Source organism: Heterocephalus glaber, unplaced genomic scaffold (genome assembly GCF_053883595.1).
Source record: "Heterocephalus glaber isolate CG9 unplaced genomic scaffold, H.glaber_assembly_v1.0 deba00001532, whole genome shotgun sequence".
NCBI classification, from domain to species: Eukaryota; Metazoa; Chordata; class Mammalia; order Rodentia; family Bathyergidae; genus Heterocephalus; species Heterocephalus glaber.
This window is the reverse complement of record NW_028258330.1, coordinates 23,609,171-23,630,449: the sequence shown is the minus strand read 5'-3', so window position 1 is coordinate 23,630,449 and position 21,279 is coordinate 23,609,171. Positions and strand designations below refer to the sequence as shown.

Below are 21,279 nucleotides of genomic sequence, written 5' to 3'. Positions count from 1 at the left end.
CCGCCCGCGCGTCGCCCCGGCCGCTCTAGCTCACAGGCGGGAGGGACCATAGAGAGCCCGCGGCACCGCCCCCCTCCACAGCCCGAGCTCCCGCTCGCGCGGCTCCCACAATGCACCGCACAATGGCCCGACCGCCGCCACTACCGGGGCCTGAGCGGGCCTGGCGGAGCCCGAGCGCGGCCCGGCCCGCAGCGCGGGGCCCCGAGCGCGGTGAGTGCCAGCGAGGGCCCCGAGGGACAGCGGGGAGCGGGGCGGGAGGAGTCTCCCCGCGCCCGCACGCCCAGCACCCGGAGCGGCGGCGCCCCTCAACTCGGGCCCCTCAGCGCGTTCGCCCACACCCCCGACTGGGGCCCCCCTCTGAGCCAGTTGGGCCCTGGATAGGCCCCAGGGTGATGAATAAGGCGCTGGACCTCATACCTGTGCCTGAGGGACCCGAGGGAGCCCCACTGGCCCCCTCCTTTCCGAGACGTGGGGACGCAGCCCAGCGGATACCCCACTGTCGACCCCCAAGCTCCCCAGAGGCTCAGGTGACTCACTGCTGACCTTACCAGGCACCCGGGTCTGGGGGACCCAGTTAAGCTGCACCTGCTGCCTCTCTCAGACACGCCTACCCCGACCAACATAATCCCCTCTTTCCTGCTCCAAACAGTTTACTCCTTACCTGTTTCCTTTTCCAGATTTACATAACCCCCTTAGGGGCGTCCCTCAAATACTTGGATCTGGAGAACCCAAATAAGCCCTACCTGTAATTCCCTCCCAAGTGACCATACTCCAAAACTTTAGCTGTTTCCCGTCGGGCTACCCATTTTGAGACTCCCTTGAAACTCAGAGAATTTACTTCTGTCTTTAACTCCCGGAGCTCTCCTTCCACTGTTAGACTTCCCCTCTTTCTTCCCCTCTTAGAGACCCAAATAATTTGCTCATAATTCTTTCCCATTCTCACCCTTTCTTACATCTGTGAGGGAAAGCCCTCTCTCCCCATTTCTTCCTGAATTTCTGTCTCCTCTCCCCGTAATTCACTCCCATCTCCAGTCTTGTGGGGAATTAACATTTTCCACCATTCAGTGGGGTGGTCTAGAAGCCGGCTTTCGAGTCAGACTGTTTCCTGTAAATCTAGCTCCTTGTCGTGGCCCAACTTGATGGGAGAAAAAGGGTCCTATAAGCTGGAGGGAGGATAAGGAAGCAATGATGTAAGGGGAATTGGTGCTTTCACCTACAAGTGTGGCCTGTCTCCTGGCTTGTGTGTTTTTCCATCTGTCAGCCTGGGGCTGTGCTAGACTTGGGTTTCTAACCCTCCCATCCCAAGATGAGGCTGCCAGATTGGTGGGGTGGGTATCTAATCAGGTTTCCTCTGTGAAAATGAGGCTATACTGCGTTGCAGCCATTTGCTCAAGGCCTTCCCAGGAGTGGAAGGCAGCAGGAATCCAAGGAAATAGGAATCAAAGGAACTCCAAAAGGGCCTATCTACATTGACAGAAGAACTAGCAGTCCGAGAGTAAATCCTAGCGTTGTTAATCCTGTTTGTTTCTTGGAATGATGCAAGTCATTGAGACTCTTCAGCCAGTCCCTGTAATTTAATTCTCCCACCATTCTGGAGTGTCCTCTGCATGTGTTGGGGGGCGGGTATTCTCATTCCCCTCTGTTCCTTTTAGTTTCCCAGCCAACCAGTGTGTCTTTTGAAATTGTTTCTGGTGCCCAGGTCAGGACACCCCCCTCCCGATTCTATTTATAATTTCCCAGTTGCTATTTTGGGTTCTGCTTAAGGGAAGATTCTGTCCACCCCAAGGAAAGTTCCTGGGTGTGTATCCTCCTCGGCAGGTGTTGAATTGAGTTCTTCAGATCCCCAAGTAGCTCTTGGGCAGGAGGGATAAAAGCTATTTTAGGGTAGTCACTGAAGTGGAGCTGTTAATCCTCTGTGGGTTTCTTTAGTTAAGAACACTTAGAGATTAACCCTTTCCATGCTTCTGGGTGTGGGGGTGCTATCTTTCAACAGTATTTTGGGGAGGAGTTGGAGTGTGACAGCAAAAGGTAGAAAACATGCAACTCAATACAAAGACAAAAATAATAGCTCTCTTTTGTTGGGTGCTTATAGCAGGCCAAGCCCAAGGCTGAGCCTTCTGCATACCTGACTAAAATAATCCGTACAACAAGTCTGTGAGGTAAGTATTTTTAGCTTTACAGATGAAGAAACAGACTAATAATGGAGAACAATTGCAGTTTCTATAGAGATGATGTAACATTATAAAACTATAGTTTCATCAGAGGGGAGCAAGCATCATGGCACACAACAGAAAACAGGCAGACATGAGCAGTATCTCTCTGTTTTAGTTTCCAAAGACCAGAGCTTTGGGGAAGCATTCCTATTTTGGAGACCTAACAATAGAAGAAAGTATAATAAAATGACTGTCCAGGCAAGAGAAAACTCTGGCCCAGGAGATGTACTGGAGGAAGGTAAAGTAAGAGGCTGGTTAGGGGATGTGCTGAGGGTTAGTTATAAGGGAAAAGGGGAAGGCTGCATTCTGGGGAAATGTTGGGAAAGGAAGAAAACTCGCTCAAGGTTTGAGAAGTTATTCTAAAGAAGAGAGGAAGAAGTATTACTTAGGTGCTGTGCACAACAAAGGCAGGGGAAACTTGGACTTCAGAGAGGGCACTGCATATATTCAGCATACATTTCATGTTACTTTCAAGAGTATTATTTCACTTAATCTTCTAGGAGAATCTCAGAGGATTCTATTTTAGAAATTGAGGAAAGAGAGACTCACAGAAATAAAGTAAACTGCTGGTGGTTTCACAGCCAGTAAGTGGCAGCTCTTCTGATAGCAAGTCCAAGGTTCTTTCCATGCTACCTCCCCCTTCAGATCAGATGCCAGAAAGAATCCTAGGCCGAAAATATACTTATACCAGTAACTGGGAGGGATTGTGTTTGTTTTATGGGAACAGGTTCTGTCAGCTTCTCTATAGTTGTTATGAGTAGAGTATGAGACCAGAAGAGCAGCTTTGCAAGGGAAGCAGAATTCTTTCACAGTTTTGCTAAGGAAGGAGAAATTTGAAGGAACAGGCATTGTTATGTGAGACAAAGTGAGGAATCTTTCTAGATCAGAGAAGTTTGCAAAGGATAGAGAGACAGAGACAGACAGGCAGGTGGGCAAGTGGGCAGGCAGCCAGACACCAGATCCTCAAAAGGACTCCTAGGTAACACTGCCACCTTTGGTGATCCAACAGCCTGCTGGTACTTCACAGTGCCTTTTTAAAAAGGCCTAGGAAAGCAGGATCAGGGTAGTAGCTCTTTTCTATTTAAAGTCATAACCCCATTAAATGTAGATCAAGTCAATCACACAGTTCCTGCCTTCCTTCTCTGGTTCCATCAGTACAACCCCATGAGCTCTTCTTAGCCACTACCAACCTTTTTCTTAGAAGCCCATTATTCACTCTTTCAATAGCAGTATGCTAAACTGCTGTGTCTTGTTTGTGCATGTTCAAGAGAATAGATGAGGTGGATGTGTGTGTGGGAGGTGAGGGACATACTGTTCTCTTTCTGAGTTTGTGTGGAGTTTCCAGGGCTAGGCTGTCTTGGCACATCAGCCAAACTGATGTGACTTGCTTTCCTCTTGCTGTCATTCCCAACTTTCCAGAGGGTGAAGTACATGATTTCAGATATGAAGGGAGAACAGAATATGACTTTGAAGGTATGGGAAATTCCCTCCAAACTAGACATGCATACTCGAGCTCATTCTGCCCACTTCCAAGGTGGATAGTAATCATCACTGGTATTATAAACAGGTAATTCCACCCTTGTGAAGGAGGAGGGTACTTAAACAATGAAAGCCAGACGTCAGAGACCTTTGAGGTTTATAGTGAAGCAGGCAAATATTCCATGATGACTTAAAGGCTCAAGTGGGTCTAGTTTTTAGTATTGGCTACCCCTCCCTATCATGTGATTTACACATAATGAGACTGCCTTTGTGCGATCTTTCTAGGCAAAGCTCCACTCGTGATGGGGAAATGTTTATCATATTACATTGCAGTGTTTCTTCAACAAGAAGAATGGTTCCTGAACAGGATATAGCTCATGTTAATGATGAGCAAAGCTCTCTGGGGCATGAACCCGCTGATACTATCATCTTGTTCATGGTCAGTCTGTTGGATGAATAATCACTGTAAGCAGCGTGTGCTAATGAGCTGAGCAAGCATTCTATGATCTACAGCTAGTCTGTGCAGTTGGAGCCCTCCCCAGGTTCTTATGGACAGTCCCGAGATGCCTCTTTTGCTCTCTCCACATGGAAAAGCCTCCTGACCAAATTTTGACATGATCTCTTCAAAGGTATTCCCCTGTTGTAGTAGGTTATATTGTAGTTGGGAATGTGTGGTGAGCTAGTAAGTATGAATGTCGTTCTGTTGTCCCCCTTATGAGAGTCAGTCTGATAATTCCCAGCCTTTCCTCTGAGTTGGTGTCAAGAAAGAAGTTGTGTCACAATCACTGCAGCCCTTCTCCTAATACCACTTCTACTAACATGAGATAGGGTCAGACTTGAAGATTTTGCTATCCTACTTTGGAAAGGCTGTGAAGCCAGTTTAAACCAGAATTTTCTACACATAAGTTAAGCCTCTGAGAATCAACTTGCATTCAGTGACTAATTTATTCATCTTAAAGTTGCAGATGTTAGGAATATGGAGATGAAAGAGAGGATAGGAGCCCACAGAGGATCAAAATTAGGTGGAGAAGACTAAATTCTAATGCAAGTATGTTACTTGTTCCTAATGGAGAAGTTCCCCTGTGCCCTGAGAATTTGTTGGAGAGGCCATTCAGAACCTCGTGTTGGACAGGCTTTGCTAAAGAAGCATAGGCTGAGTGAGGAGACCAAGAGCTCTGGAGAGGTAGTGGAGGTGAGGGTGGTTTAGGAAAAAACATGCTAAGTCTGCTATTACCTCCTTGGAATCTCCTGATGTTGATGTGCTGCTATGGAGCGCATCTGGCATAGGACTGGCTCCTAAGTAAAGGCTTCTTCTCTGTTGCCTTTTGGAGATTTTATTGCTCCTTAGCACCTCCAGGAAGAGGAGAATTATAAAAAGTAGGGGGCTGGGGGGCAGAGTAAAAGAGGAGGCAAAAGAACTTCTGTTTCCAGTTTAAGTGGAAAAGATGTAAAAGTGAAATGAGAAGAGAAAGTTTAGAGTTCTAGAGCTTTTAGTTCCTCAAACTATCTTGTTTTTTTTTTTAGCCTAGATGGCTCTAGTAATAATAGTGACCAGTAAGCACTTACTAGGTGCGCAGTCTTCTGCTGAATACTTTATATTCATGATCTCATTTGATCCTCAGAATATCCTTATGCTATTGGAGATTGTATTTCTATTCTTTAAGTGAAGAAACAGCTGTAGGAATTAAGTAATTGAAAGCCATACATCATCTGTGTGGGAGGGCAGATATTGGAATGGGATCTGTCTGCCTCCAGAGCCCGTGTTCTCATGTTATTGGGCTCCCTAACACTAGATGTTCTGATGTTTGTTTCAGGTGAAGAGATTGTTTTCTGAAGGCTGCATTGGAGGCTGTGACAGATCGGAGAGCCTGAGTGGAGCTGATGGGGAGGCTTTCTGAATAACATGGCCCTTCGCCATTAGCCTTGCCATGACCACATTTTTCACGAGCGTCCCTCCCTGGATTCAAGATGCAAAGCAGGAGGAGGAAGTGGGCTGGAAACTAGTTCCCAGGCCTCGGGGCCGGGAGGCAGAGAGTCAAGTGAAGTGCCAATGTGAAATCTCGGGGACACCATTCTCAAATGGGGAGAAGCTAAGGCCTCATAGCCTCCCCCATCCAGAGCAGAAACCATATAGCTGCCCTCAGCTGCACTGTGGGAAGGCTTTTGCTTCCAAGTATAAGCTGTATAGGTAGGTGACACTCCCATGCCTCTTCCTGCTGCAAGGTTCCCACAGGTCAGAGCCAGAGAGTTGCCACTGAATTGGGCTTTATCTAGGGTAGGAGAGTGGAGGTTAATTGTCCTACAAGTATACCCTGAACTCTGACCATTTGAAGTCACTAAAAAATAATGGTGGGGCCAGGGATTTAGCTCAGTGGTTTCGCCGCCTGCTGCGCAAGCGCAAGGACCCGAGTTTGATCCCTGGTACCAAAAAAAAAAAATAATAATGTGGTATTTTTGATTCAGACACTAGAATCTGATGGGTACCGGCAGCCATCAGGAATGAGACTGAACATTTTTTTCAATACTACTTTCTCTATCTAGTTCTGTCAGATAAATAATCAGAATGGTAGCCAGAAGTTAGAAATCAGTTTTAGAACTTCAGAAAGAAAAGGAAACCTGGTCCAGGCTATAAATTTCAAAGTGAGTGCCAGTGGTGGTAGTGGACACCTATAATCTCAACACTTGAGAGGCTAAGGCAGAAGGATTGCCATGAATTCGAGGCCAGCCTGAGCTACATAGTGAGACCCTGTCTTAAAAAAAATATATATAAATAAAAACAAAAAACACCAAAAATGAAGTGAGTGAGGCTCAGAGCAGGGACAAAATGGACCCAAGATCAAGTAGCTTCTTGGGCTTGCATCGCTGCTTTTATTGAATCAGTCTGCTGCTCAGCTGATTACTTTTACCTCTGTATAGTCCCTGGTGCCTTCTGGGTCAGCTGCTTTTCTGAAACTTTTTAAGTCCAAGAAGCCCTACTAAAGTGAAATAGAATGTGAAAGCCTTGCTTAGGGCTTTGGTGAGGAAAGGTCCTGGTGAAAGCTATTTTCATTTATCCTTACTTTTCTCTCAGAACTATGGCCTTGCCCTTTACAGATGAGATAGACCAGCTTGATACATAGTGATCTAACCATTCATCTAGTGAATTATTGTTTATTGGATTATTTTTGTTTTCATTTTTTTCGTACTGGGGATCAAACTCAGGTCCTTGCGCTTGTGAGGCAGGCGGCAGAACCACTGAGCTAAATCCCCAGCCCGAATTATTGTTTATTGACCTCCTCTTACAAATTAGTCACAGTGCTCATTGCTCGGGACAGAATAATGAGCCAGATGGGTGGGTGTGCTGGCCCTTCTTGACCTTACCTTCCTACTAGTGGAGGTAGACAACAGATGAATACAAAAAAGCTTCAGTCCTCATCTGGAGAGCAGGTATCAAGAAGGAACTAAAATGGTCCACAAAGTAGTATGGAAGCCAGGGTTGCCCTCAGGGTGCTTCTATACCTTAAGGGGAATTTAGTCTGGTTCGTTCTCTTACACTTTCTTAGTGACAGTAGGTGCCTGGGAGACTACTGGAATGGTCCCAGTCTAGGACCTGGGATCCCTGACATAATTCACTTGGGAATTTAGGTGAGTTCCTAAACCTGTCCGGGCCTTAGTTTCCTAACCTGCAACAGAAGGAAATAGACTGGATCATTTAGTGCCTCCCTCTCATACATTCTCTTATCAGCTGTGTCATAGGAGGCTCATAACAGCCCACATTGGCATGAGCATTCCCATGTAAATTGAGGATGATCTTCCAGGTAGGGTCATTGGGTACTGTACTAGCTGTATTAGATTAGTACTGTATCAGACAACTGTGGCATGGTTCAGTAAACCCAGGTCTCAAGAAAGTCTGTGTTTAAATCCAGCCTCTGCCACTTAGGACTAGTGGGTGGAGCCACCCTGTGTGTTAACCTCTTCATCTGGAGAGCAAGTTTAATCACACAGCTCACCCAGGGCCTGGCAAATGGTGGGCCTTTGAGGCCTTCTTGAGTTGATTTTAAATAGATATGGAATTGTGGATTGCAATTTCCAGATTTTGAGCTGTTTTCCAACTAGATGGAAGCAGGTAAAGTAAGGGATACTGAGGTGCCATTCCACAAAAACATTTCTTATGGTCTTACTGGTTTACATGGGAAACAATTTAGGTGGTACAAATGGACATGCAGTGAAAAAATCAATTCAAATAGTCACTCAAACACACTGTTCCTCTTCCCAGAGGCAGCCAGTGGGATTAATTTCTTGTGTATCCTTCTTGATGTATTTAAATATGTATTCTTTTCCTTTTTTGTTTTCAAAAGGGATCATAGTACATGTACTATTTGAACTTCCTTTTTTGACTATCTCATCTATCCATTCATCTGTCTTTCTTGGGAACTTGTTCCTGATCAGGATATTTACATATATTTCATTTTCCTTTTATTGTGTCCTTTAAGTTTTTAATATAATTTTTTGAAGATGAAATACATTCGCATAGTTCAAAATTCAGAAAGTACCAAAATCTATACAATGAAAATACTCCATCACACCCCTCTATAAGCTGTCTGGTTCTTTGTCTGTAGGGTACCAGTGATGTCAGTTTCTTTTATCTCTTCCCAGATATGTTTTAAGCACATACAAGCAAACATGCATTTATTTTCCCTTTTGTGTGCCAAATGCCATTCTCTATGCACTATTTTGCTTTCTTTTTTTCTGTGTCTAAGGATCTTGTACCCTAAAGATACATATAAAGCTGCTTTATTTTTTATTTTTATTTTTTTATTTTTTTGGTACTGGAGATCAAACTTGGGACCTTGTGCCTGCAAGGCACGTGGTGGAACCACTGAGCTAAACCCCCAGCCAAAGCTGCTTTATTTTTTAAATAGTTGAGTCACTTTATAGACTTGGCATAATTTATGTAACTAGTTCCCAATTGAATGAATTGGATGTTCAGATTGTGTCTGATTTTTTTATTACTACAACTAATGCTGCAAAGAATAGCAGTACATACTGGATTTAGCAGATAAATCTTTTTTTTTTCTTTTGGTACTGGGGATCAAACTTGGGACGTTGTGCTTGCAAGGCAGGTGCCAGAACCACTGAGCTAAATCCCTGGCCCAAGGATTTAGCAGATATCTGTAGAATATAATTAGCATTGCATTCCATTACATGATTGTACGTAGTTTCCTGTTTGTTAACAGATTAGTTGTCCAGTCAGCCCTTGTGATCACCCGTTTCTGCTTTCTCCTTTGTTTTCCATCCCTGACACCAGGCACATGGCCACCCACTCAGCCCAGAAACCCCACCAGTGCATGTACTGTGATAAGATGTTTCACCGCAAGGACCATCTGCGCAACCACTTGCAGACCCACGACCCGAACAAAGAGGCCCTCCACTGTTCTGAGTGTGGTAAGAATTATAATACAAAGCTGGGCTATCGTCGCCACCTGGCTATGCATGCTGCCAGCAGCGGTGACCTCAGCTGCAAGGTGTGCCTGCAGACCTTTGAGAGTACCCAGGCCTTGCTAGAGCACCTGAAAGCCCACTCACGCCGGGTAGCAGGTGGTGCCAAGGAAAAGAAGCACCCCTGTGACCACTGTGACCGGCGGTTCTATACTCGTAAAGATGTGCGGCGGCATCTGGTGGTGCACACAGGCCGCAAGGACTTCCTGTGCCAGTACTGTGCCCAGCGGTTTGGCCGCAAGGACCACCTGACTCGTCATGTTAAGAAGAGCCACTCTCAGGAGCTGCTCAAGATCAAGACAGAGCCAGTGGACATGTTAGGCCTACTCAGCTGCAGCTCCACAGTCAGCGTGAAGGAAGAGCTGAGCCCTGTACTATGCATGGCCTCTCGGGACATGATGGGGGCCAAGGCTTTTCCTGGCATGTTGCCCATGGGCATGTATGGTACCCATATCCCTAACATGCCCACCACGGGCATGCCACACTCCCTGGTACATAACACACTGCCCATGGGTATGAGCTACCCTCTGGAATCCTCACCTATCTCTTCTCCACCTCAGCTCCCTCCAAAATACCAGCTTGGATCTACCTCATACTTGCCCGACAAATTGCCCAAAGTGGAGGTGGATAGTTTTCTGGCAGAGCTTCCTGGGAGCCTGTCTCTCTCATCCGCTGAACCCCAGCCCGCCTCACCTCAGCCGGCGGCAGCTGCGGCCCTCCTAGATGAAGCACTGCTCACCAAGAGCCCCGCCAACCTCTCTGAGGCCCTCTGCGCTGCTAATGTGGACTTTTCCCACTTACTGGGCTTTCTTCCACTCAATCTTCCCCCATGTAACCCACCTGGGGCCACAGGAGGCCTGGTCATGGGCTACTCCCAGGCTGAGGCACAGCCCCTGCTCACCACTTTGCAAGCTCAGCCTCAAGATTCCCCAGGAACTGGGGGACCACTGAACTTCGGGCCTCTGCACTCCTTGCCTCCTGTCTTCACTTCTGGCCTGAGTACTACCACCCTGCCTCGTTTCCACCAAGCATTCCAGTAGCCCCCACAGAGGCTCTCAGCTCAGTTTTTGGTCTGTCACAGATCCTGAGTACCCTCCCTCTCCGCCTCCCCCACAAAGGCAGCTGAGCTTTCAGAGCTGGGTTCAAAAAGCAAAAATTCCAGTGTCTGTATGGAGCACTTGGTTTGAGGGTTTGGGCTCCAGGATTGATTCCAGGGGGAGCCTTGAGCCCCAGCGCTGTGGAAAGATCTACCATAGGACTTTCAGGTATTTTTACTTTTATTTTTTTTAATCTGAATTGGGAGCCACACTTAGCCTTCGACTTCGCCAAAGCATCAGAACCTCCTTCTCTTTGGAGGAAGGGGAGGCCTCTTGGAGACACAGAGGGTTCACCTTGGATGACCTCAAGAGAAATTGCTGAAGACACCTGTTGTCTGTCCTAGCCTTTAGACCCCAAAGCCCTGCTGTGGAAGGTCACTTGGCTCCAGCACCTGCTTCCAAGCAGCAGGAAGGAGAGAAGGCTTCTATTCTTCCTGACCGTCGCCATCCCCACTATACCAACAGCTCTGTTTTCAGTCAGTGTTGTCCAGCAACGGTACCGTTTACACATTCGTCTCAGACACACCATTTCACCTCCCTTGCCACGCTGTTAGCCTTAGAGTGATTGCAGTGAACACTGTTTACACACCATGAATCTATTCCCACCAGTCCATTTCAGTTGGCACCAGTCAGAACCACTTGGTACCTGGTGTTAACTGGAGCCCTGTTTACAAGGCGGAGTCGGGTCTTGCTGACTTCTCTTCACTTGAGGTCACGTTTTTCCCCCGTGGGGAAATAAACTGACTTTTGGATTGCTTCGGTTTCTGCCATCTTCCATGACTGCATCTGTTCCTGCCTTCCTTGGCAGTGTCCACAAGAGACAGGCAAGAAGATTGGAGCAGCTTTCTCACAGGTCTGTTTTTCTCCAAGTCCATCATGACCCCCTCATCACCCTTTTGAACTGGAGAGGGGAAGAAATGAAAGGCATGCCCATATCTATCACCTCCCCATTCCTTAATTCCCACTCAGAATATTATGAGCTGTTGTTATTTGTCTTGGAAGAAGGGACTCTGGGTTTTAGGCTGGTGGGAACAGCAGAGAGGGAATGAGCCCCTCATTTGTCTCTCCTGCCTGCCCGTTTTTCATGAAGTTGTGGAATTATTAGAAGTTGTTTTCAGAAAGCTAGGACTGGACACATAGTTGAGTCCTAATCAATCTAATCATTGTTGTCTCTCATACCAAAAATTTTCTTATCCACAGTGTCCTTTCATCTCTTCCACTTTGCAGTCCCCATGGACACAGGGCCACTGTGTATAGGCTTCTAAGAACTTCTGCCGTCTTCTCATGGTCCCTCTCAGTTTTGCCCCTACTATCTAACAATGTTTTTTGTAAGAAGTGATTAGTTCTCTTGACTTACAGGGCTCCCTGGCAGACAGTGTAGCCCTTACCCAGAACCCAGCCAGACCCCAAAGCCTGCTTCATCTCAGTTCCACATGGGCTCTTCCCACGCATGGAAGGAGGCAGCTCAGGGACCACTACTGTGGTAGGGACCCTCTTGAGATACCTCCTCTCTGATTCAGAAACACACTTCTACCTCTTTACTGTTAACTTGTACAGATGCAGCCAGCAGTTTCTGGGCACTTCTGTCCGTGGTGCCTCATGCTGGCCTCTCCACTAGAGTTTCAGGATAAACTACCTAGGAACTGCCTCACCCTCCTACCAGACCTCCGGCCCACTTCTGTTGAGACTCATTTCCATCTATCATCAGGAACTGAGCAGGTCAAGACCTAGGCTTCTGCTTTACCCCAGGCCAGCATCCTTATTTGAGGTGAAAACCTTAAAATTTAGCTCTCTGGCCCTTGATTGGAGGCAGTGCAGAGTGAATAATTAACTGTTTTGATTTAGGCAAGGTAGCTTGGGATACTTTTTCAAAAGTAAAACCAGATATAAAAATGTCTGGCAAGGTTAACATCAGTCTAGATGATTTGCTTCTAAACATTAGTTTCAGTGAGTCCCGGGGACTAATTAAGTTTGTTTAAAAAAAAAAAGTGTAAGAGTGTCTACCTTGGTACACACCCACCTCCTGCATGCTGTGCATGTTATTGGGACTCATATTATAGGAAATGGTATGTGAGAATCCAAGCAGGACTTGCTGCTGCCATTCTCATATCTGATCTTCAGTAGACCCGGCAACCCTCTTCCCTTGCCTGCTGTCTTCCCTGCACCCTCAGTTTCTAGAGGCAGATGGGCTCTTGGCCACAGGATATAAAGTCCTGAGCAGTTAGAGGAGTCTTGTCTGGCTGCCTTTTTCCTGCCCCTTCCTTGAATCCCTCCACAGGGATGCTTTGCAACTCACAGGACAGGCAGAACAGCTATTTAAAATGTTGTACTTGGGCCTTGTCCCTATCTCTTGTCTTTTCCCCAGCCATCCTTCATTCCCATCTCCCTCTTCCTTCCTGCCTCTCCTTTCCTCTTCTCAGTGCTTTCACCATCACAAGGAATTTTCCTGTCACTGTGAACTTTGCTGGTGCAGAGGAACATTATCTGCCTTCACCTTTTATGGACCATAGCCACCCTGCTGTTTCTTAAGCCTCTCTCTGTTCCAAGCCCCCCTTTCGTGGGGGAGGTCAGGCTGTTAAAAGGATAAGAGTAGATTTATCCTGTACTCAGTACCCAGGCATGCTTCAGTATCCCTACTGAAGCCAAGAGAGCCTGAGGGGCACCTGCCAGGATTGGAGCCACGGCATGTGGAACAGACCAAGGACCAGAAAAGAGGAGTGATGTTTCTTTTCTGCAGCCATGCTCCAGCCTCTGTCAACAGTAAGCTGGCCTGTTCAGGGGCGGGCACCTCCCACCCTGCATGGTAGCTGCTCAGGGCTGAGTACAGTCCTGGGCCCAGGGGCTGGCATCCCTATGTGTTAGCTCAAAGGATTTCTGCTCTATCTCAGAGAGGTGGAGGCAGGGAAAGGTGCATCAATGAGGTACCCCCGCCCCCCGCAACTTTTTACAAATGGCATTTGTTGATGGAAATCCAGGAAGCAGGTGTGATTACTTTTTTGCTCATAGATATTGTCCTAAGTTGAAATTTTCCCACTGCTCTAAACTTTTCCTAGTATCCCTTAAATCCACCCCCTTCCTTATTGGTAGCTGTTTTTTTCCATCCTTCCTCAATCTCCCCTCATCTAGGAGCTGTTTTTAAGCACGACTTTTTAAAACAGGTAATATTGTACAGGATCAATATTTTGCTTTTTAACAAGGATATTTATGTAATAAGAAACTTTGCCTTAGGCAGGTGTTGGCCAGAAAAGTCCAGATTCCTCTGGGACCCCCACCCTGGCCTCTCCTGGCACTCTGAACCTGCTGTGGAAGGAATTGGCCATGACCTTCACTACTGGAGAGTAGGGCCTGTGGCGAGGGAAAGGGGTGTTCACTGTGATAACCTAGTGCCTCCGGAGGGGTGTGGAAGCGTCCCAGTCCAGTTGCTTCTGGTTTCAGCTGACTCCCCCTCCCCACACCTCTCCACACCTCTCCACCTCTGCGTATTCAGCACTAGAATGAATGCCTGAACACCACTTCTCACACTCTTTCCTCCCTCCGAGTGGCTGAGGCTGAGGCCACTTTCAAAATGCCAGATTATTTAAAGAGAGAAAAATACAAGACAAAAATCTTCTAGCACTTTGTAAACACAGTGAATAACCTCTTGGAGTATTTTTGGCTTTATATAAAACAAGGTTTTTAATTGTAAAATAAGTGCCATTAGAAAATGCACAGGGCGTTATCTTTGTTAAGGTAGATTTTTTCAATGTTTTACAGAATTACATTTTCAAAAAAAAGTTTTATAATGAAGTTGTTTATTAAAAACTTCTGAATGATGTGTTTGGGAGTTGTGAACCTGTCTGGGAAAGGGGTTGGAGGAAGCCTGGAATTGGGAAGAACTGAAATCACTAGACATCTTAGCATCCAAGGGTGACAATTGTGAGTGTAGGGCAAACAAGAACAAATGCTCACATTAACATAAGCTTTGTACTTGGAAATGAAACATCTTAATTGGATGTCTTTGGTAAGTATTATGTGTCATTCTGCCAGTTCTTGAATACAAGAGTCAAAAAACCAAGATCAAATTGGCTTTAAACAGTGAAGTTTCATGTAACTGGAAACACCAGATATAGTGCAATCTTCAGGTTGGGTTTGATCCAGAGGCTCAAATATAGTTGGCTTCAGCATTCCTGTTTCTTTCTGCCCTGTCTTGTGTAGTTGTGACTTCATCCTTATGCCCTACCTAGGTTCTCCCCTTGTGGAAGAGTGGAATGCTGCCATAATTCCAGACTTGTCATTTACACAGTGCTGACAAATAGGAGATCCTGGGCTTTTAGGAGAGAGGAGTGCTTTTATTCACAGAAGCCCCAGGAAGCACCTCATTTCATTAGATTTCCTGGTGTTCTGCACCCTACTAAACCAGTTGTCAGTGACAAGACAGACATGGGGAAGAGTAGTTTCTCAGTGTGAACTTGAAGTACTGTTAGGATGAGAAATGAATGCTAGTTCTTCAAGAAAAGATAAATGTTGGGCAGGGTATTTAGCTCAGTGGTTCTGCCGCCTGCCTCGAAAGCACAAGGTCCCGAGTTAGATCCCCAGTACCAAAAAAAGAAAAGATAAATGTCTATCATAGTCACCAACTACCCAGGATGTACAGCTGGTGACAAAGCCAAGACCTTGCCTTACCTACATCTGTGCCCAACTACCAGGCTTAGACTTGAGAGGCCAACATGGCTTTGTCCAGCTTTATTCCTTGCCAGTCTCTTGACAGAGGTAGTTGTCCCCATCCTGGGCCCCGCTTCTTTTGCTGAGATACTTCCATAATGGGCTAACCTTTCTGTGGTCTGGATCCAGTGGCCATAGCCAAGTAGTGCAAGTCACTTGGAATCCAGCCTAAGAACTCTTGAGGACATTAATAAGTATTTGTTTAGGGTTTTTTTGGTACTGGGGATCGAACTCTGGTCCTTGCGCTTGCCAGGCAGGTGGCAGGACCACTGAGCTAAATTCCCAGCCCTGTTAACAAGTATTAATATGCCAGTGTTTGTTGTACAAGGGCAATGGGCTGAACCTTCGTTTCTGGCTTTCTACTTGCCAAATGTTCACTGTCCGTCCTTGTGGGTCAGAATCCCAGCTAGAACCTAAAGGAAATCCCCCTTGCTCTCTGGATGCTGTGAGCCCCAGGATAAGTCTTAGGGACCCAGATAAAGAACTATTGTGTTCATTGGGCAGAAGAGGCTGAAGGCTTTGTGGAGCTGACTGGCTTCCAAACAGAGATGAGGGTATGAGGTATACTGATCTCCATAGACCACACTGTTAGGGTTGAGACCACATCTGCACAGGATCATGGATTGTAGAGGGTGGTCCATCCAGGCTTTTTGTCTACACAAGTACAGACTGGACTTCAGTCCACCTTTGTGGCTAGTACTGAGCAAAGGGTTGCCTCTTGGCCTACGACAGAGTGAAGCAAGGTCCACCCAGCTTCAGCCATCCAGCTCCTCTGGAAACTGAGCAGATGCTTTTTCCTTGGTTTGTAGTGGTTTAAGACCTTTACTTGCCTCAGAGCCTTGTGCTCTGATCTTGTTTTATCCTTTCTCCACATAAATATTTCAAGCACCTTCGTGTGCCCAACAGCTACCTTTACCTGAGGCTCACACTTTGTGGACATTCCTTCTAAGGGACACCTCTTGGGCCTTCTGCTTGTGCCTGAATAACCCACACAAAGCTGCAAGTGACCTACAGCTGCCCCTAGGCAGCACTCGAGTGTGAGACCCTGCAAGGGACATTGCCTGGCGTGGTGGCTGTAATGAAATCATAACCATGACTAGGGCTTGGGCCTGTACCCTGTGTCTGCTCCGTGCTGCCTATTGCTCGGTCCACCTCCCCTGGAGTTCTTGCCACCTCCTCCATCTGCGCCAGCTCTGTTAGGCGCTGGCAGTGAGGAATCCACCGAGCAGCCCGGAATCCACCGGGCAGCCCTCTGCCTCTGTGCCAGAACTCGTCTAGATCCTTAGTCTAGGCTCTTACCCCCACCCCCACCCCCAGCAAAGGGATCGTAGCGAATCAGACACGGAAGGAACGGGGGGGGGGGGGGACGCGGAGGGCGTGCCCCAAAGGAAAAGACCACTCTCCTCCGCCGCCCTGCCCCTGTCGCAGGAGTTTGCAGTCTAGCGGCAAATCCTGAGCCCTTGTAGTCAGCGTCTCTCAGGCGATGGCGCACGAGAGGGCAGGGGCCCTGGAAACCGCCGTGCCACTCGCCCTGGCCCGCGCAAGAGGGGAGTCCGCGCCTGGCCCCCGCGGCCTGGACCCCAGGAGTGGCGGAACACGGGCATCTCGACTTGCAGGGGGACCCGAGACCTTCCCATCAGTCCTAGGACGTCAGGAAGTGGCCCCCCGCGGTCACTGCCCCGAGCGTGGAAATTGGCCCGGGCGGGAAGGAGGCCGCGGAAACCTGAGGCACAGGGCAGTGGGAGGTGACGGCGGGAGCCGGTGGGAAGGTCGAGGAAGTGACGACTGAGGAGGGCGCCATCTTGGAGAAGGCAGCGCAGGCGGTGGGGAATCAACAGGTGGGGGGAGAAGCAGCTGGGGGGGGGGGGCGGGCAGGAGAAGTTGGAGGTGGACGTAGAGACCCAGGGGCATCTGGTGCCCCTGCACCTTGAGGGCCTAATTGTGGACCCACTGGAGGCCATTCAGTGGCAGCTGGAAGCCACGAGTGGCCAGGCTGACAGCGCATACCAACAGCTCTAGCGCAGGTTCGGGAGGATGCGCCTGCTGCGCTTAGCTCGGAGCTTCATCATCCAAAATACTCCGGGTTTTGGGGTCACTGCCTTCCTGAACGACCCGCAGCTGGCAACCATGATCAGCCCCCCAAGATGAAGTCATGCTCTGCTCCCTGATGAACTTGATGAGGGAGCTCAGACACACCAGGAAAGGTTGCAAGTAAAAGTTCCGCTTTTGGAGCAACCCCTACTTCCGAAATAAGGTGATAGTAAAGAAGTATGAGTGTAGATCCTCAGGCCGGGTGGTATCAGTTGCAACTATCAGATGGCACTGGGGCCAGGAACCCCCTGCCCCAGCACAGCAGAACCTCGACACTGAAGCTTCTTCAGCTGGTTTTCATAGCACAGCTTTCCAGAGGCTGACAGGGTTTCCCAGATCATTAAAGATGACCTGTGGCCCAACCTCCTGCAGCATTACTTGCTGAGGTGTAGGGCCTCCAGAATCAGATGAGGCCTAGGAAGGGGTCCCACAGAGGCCTCTCCTAGGCCCTACAGGTTCTAGCCTGACTAAGGTCCTGCCCTGGGATACGGCACCTGCATAAGACTCCTTTCTGCCTCCAGTGGACCTGTGCTTAGGCCAGCAATGGGCACTCTGCTGTTTGCCTTCTTTTTTGTGCACTTTGGCTCCTTGGGATGTTCAGTGGACTCAGCTGCAAGATTGTGGCCTACGTGACCAATCTCTGTTGTTTCCATGTGAACTTAATATTGTCCCATGTCAGCATCACGACTGTCACACACTATTGTATTTATAATAGGCACCCAATTTTGTGTACTTGTACTGTCATTATCTTCATGGCCTGGACCTATCTGTGACCTAGCCTTCTCACCCATCTTTGTTTTGACAAGGGTACCCATGAAGTATCACAAGGAGGACCAGTGCCTTTTTGAGGCCTAGTCCTTTAAAGCCACAGCATGCTTGGCTTCACATTCATGCTCACTGTGCTCATTATAGTCCTACACATTGGCTGAGGCAAGCTGAGTCTCATCACCCAAGACAAAGTGGTTGCATTTGGTGCTGGCTGCCAACTAGTCTTGGATTTTCCATGGCCTCAGGACCATAGGCCAGGTTGCCACCTAATGGACTGTTGAGCATCTGGCAGAATGGACAGCCAGGTGACTAAGCATGGGTGAGGTCTAGGATACAAAGCAGTAGGCAGAGCATTCTTTGTAATCACACAGCTCTTCCTGTCCCACATTGGTCCCCATCTTATCCTCCTGTTAACTTGTGAAGGCCTGTCCTGTGCCTCACCAATGCCTGGCCATCACCTTTCTGATGAGTTGTGCCCAGGCCACCATCAGTCTTGTTGCCTGTCCCAGGTCTACAAGGTCCTTAAGAACTGCCTCTGGACCCAGGGCTACTGCCAGTGCACAGAGTACCTAATCTCCCACAGTCTTCACCAGCCCTGTATATCTGGGCAGGTGCTCAAGCCAGAGCAAAGATGGGATCCCTTCCAGCAGCTCACTTCCCTGAGCCCAGTTGCTGGACACACACAGAATGCAGGACCTTTGCCATCTCCTCCTGTGTCTGCCTATTTTTAGGCTCCAGGTTGTAGGTGATGGGGTGGGGGTGCTGGCCATTTGGGCTATCTATACTGGCCCAGATGTTATACCATTTGTCATTAAAGTGTCAGTTCAGAAACAAAATAACTGCAGGGCCAGGGATTTAGCTCAGTGGTTTTGCCGCCTGCTGCGCAAGCGCAAGGACTCGAGTTCGATCCCCGGTACCAAAAAACAAACAAACAAAAAAACTGCAGAAATTAGGGTTTTGCAGATATCCAAGGAGATAGACTTTCTTGAATTCACCTGTTTCCAGAGAGAGCTTGTCTATAGGCTGTCAGCGCTCTTTGCCCCCTCTGTTCCTTTGCCCTGCCCCCTTTAGCAAGGCCTAGAATCTTCAAAGTGGGGGACAGTGCAGGGCTACTGAAGAGAGACCAGGAAATCCCCAAGGGCAGGATAGTTAATCATTTCATTTTATGCTATGTTCTTTTAGAGGAACTTTAGTCCTAACTGTTCTCCCTCCTCCAGGTCTACATTCCCTGCCCCTGTGGCTTGTGCATTCCTGTAGATATGAGAGCTGAGCTGCCCCTCTATCTCTAATCCCTCCCAAGTCCTCCTTTGGCCCCATAGGGGTATCTCCATTTCACTTCAGGGGAGGGATGGTGGTGACCCTACCCAAGGCCCTTCCCGTGAATCTTCTGCTCCCTAGGCCCAGGGACATAAGAGTGGGGAGGGGTGTGCAGGAGCCAGTGCCAACTGGGAAGGCAGGAGTGGCTGAGGGTCTTTGGGGTGGAGGTAGGAGAACCTCCTGATTTTTGCTAACTTTTAAAAACCAATATGTTTTATAAGTTAGGATAACAGAACACTGCAACTGTAGGGGTTTTCTCTTGTTCAGGTATGTCCTTATGTGGATGGGAACTTAATGCTTGCTTTTTATTTTGGTACTTTCAAGTAAGACCCTGTGCATCCCCTTCTCTGAGCCCACTGGGAAGTTTGAGCTATACAGATATAGACCTGCTTAATGCTGAGAACATTATAAGACTGCCAGTATAATTATTCTGTGCCACATGGAAACTTACGTGACCATTCGTGAGTGTTATCAAGTTGTTGCAGCCTGATACTATAACCTTTCTTAGAAATAGGAATGAATGGGCCGGGGATTTAGCTCAGTGGTTTCGCTGCCTGCTGTGCAAGTGCAAGGACCCGAGTTCGATCCCCAGTACCAAAGAAAGAAATAAGAATGAATAAGGTGGTTTTGCAGGACTTTTGTTACCATGTTCCCTGAGAATAACCTCCAGAAAGAAATCTGCAACTGATGGTCTTGATGATCCTGTGCCTTGGTCTGTGGCCATGTTTTAATTGACATCACTGCAATGACACTGCTCCTTCTAAACAGAGAAATATTCACAGGGTGGCTTTGTCCAATCAGAAGAGGATTTGTAGCACTTCTGTCTTCTATATGCATGATGGAAAAATAAAAACCTTTTGGTCTAAGGAAATAAATAACTTAGATCATATTACTCTCCATCCTTATATTGGCAAACAAACAAGAAATAAATGCACATCTGAATTCTTTACTACAGCTAACAAAGCCCTGCCTTCTCTAGTCCTTGTCTGTATACTCCCTCCATTGCCTGTTTGCTTTCTCTGCTCCCCACACACTGGCCTCTCTGTTGCTCCCTGAATACATGAAGCATACCCCTCCCTGCCACCCACAGGACAAAGCCTCATGGTTTGTGCATTCTCTTCCCTCTCTGGAATTTTCCTCCTGCAGATACTCACATCTTGAGCTCCCTCAATTCATTCTGGCCTCAAATGCCATTTCTTCAGAGGTTTCCCTGTCTGGCCCTTCATGATTTTCACTTTATCATTTGTAACTCTGAAATGAACTTATTTTCTTCCTTTCTCCCTCTCACAAGAGTCAGGAGAACACAGGTGTCTGCTACTTTGGCCTGCACGGCTTGGTGTCCAACACCTCAAAATCACCTAAATGAGTGAATGACTATCCAAACGTGTTGGAGTGCTGTGTGAGGCTCTGACAAGTTGAAGAACCAAGGTGGTTTCTGCCCAAAGGATTTCAGTTAGGGGAAGGGGGGGGCGGACGAGGAGGGGTTATTGGATAATTTGTCATCTAGCTGGAACACATCTGAAAGTGAAATGGGTTGCTTCTAGTAACTGCACCAGAATAAGAGGCCAAACTGGTAATGTAACAGTCACCCCAAGGAGTCAGAACTCAAGTCCAGCTTGGCTGTCATTCACCTCAAGTGTATGTGATGTGAGATCAGAGGGTTGACACTTCTCTGAACTTAGGACACTGGAGCTGGCCTTTTGAGAAGTGGGTAAAAGTTTAGAAAGTTAGGGTTGAATGGAATTCCTGGCAGAGGGAACAGCACAATCAAAGGCATTGGAGAATGGAGATGTACTATGTGTTCAGGGATTAGCGTGACATGTGGCTGCTTGGGAAAGGCAAGCCTGGATGGGTAGGTTGATGCCACCTTCTAAAAATAGGAACAGAATGCCAGATCAAAGCTTTATCCTGTGGAGGGCAGGGAGAGGTATCAGGTGTGGTTCAAAGGTGAGACTGTCTCACAATGCAGCTAGAGGAAAGAGAGTCTGCAACTCTAGATCTTGTCTTCACTTTGAAGCTTATCCATCCCAATAGGCTGCTGTTCTTCCAGGAAACCCTCCCATGGTTGCCCCAGCCCAAAATAATTTCTGCCACCTCCCAAGTACAGCTTAAAATCAGAATTTTGGTACTGGAGC

The 21,279-nt window shown here is 47.7% G+C and overlaps 1 protein-coding gene and 1 pseudogene across 4 annotated transcripts; both read left to right on the top strand.

Moving 5' to 3' along the window:
* The first annotated feature begins 59 nt into the window (after positions 1-59).
* On the top strand, positions 60-14,081 carry Plagl2 (PLAG1 like zinc finger 2). 4 transcript variants are annotated; one of them, XM_087188844.1, is made up of 3 exons: positions 60-210; positions 5,507-5,880; positions 8,980-14,081. In XM_087188844.1, the coding sequence occupies exons 2-3, from the start codon at positions 5,621-5,623 to the stop codon at positions 10,208-10,210; spliced, it is 1,491 nt and encodes a 496-aa protein (XP_087044970.1). In that variant the 5' UTR covers positions 60-210; positions 5,507-5,620; the 3' UTR covers positions 10,211-14,081. The 4 variants fall into 4 exon arrangements, with proteins under 4 accessions (XP_087044970.1, XP_087044971.1, XP_021110552.2 ...); XM_087188845.1 differs by lacking the exon at positions 60-210 and adding an exon at positions 235-4,321; XM_021254893.2 differs by lacking the exon at positions 60-210 and adding an exon at positions 236-4,740.
* A 2,370-nt stretch (positions 14,082-16,451) lies between these two features.
* On the top strand, positions 16,452-17,637 carry LOC101714243 (putative testis-specific Y-encoded-like protein 3; annotated as a pseudogene).
* Positions 17,638-21,279: the final 3,642 nt, after the last annotated feature.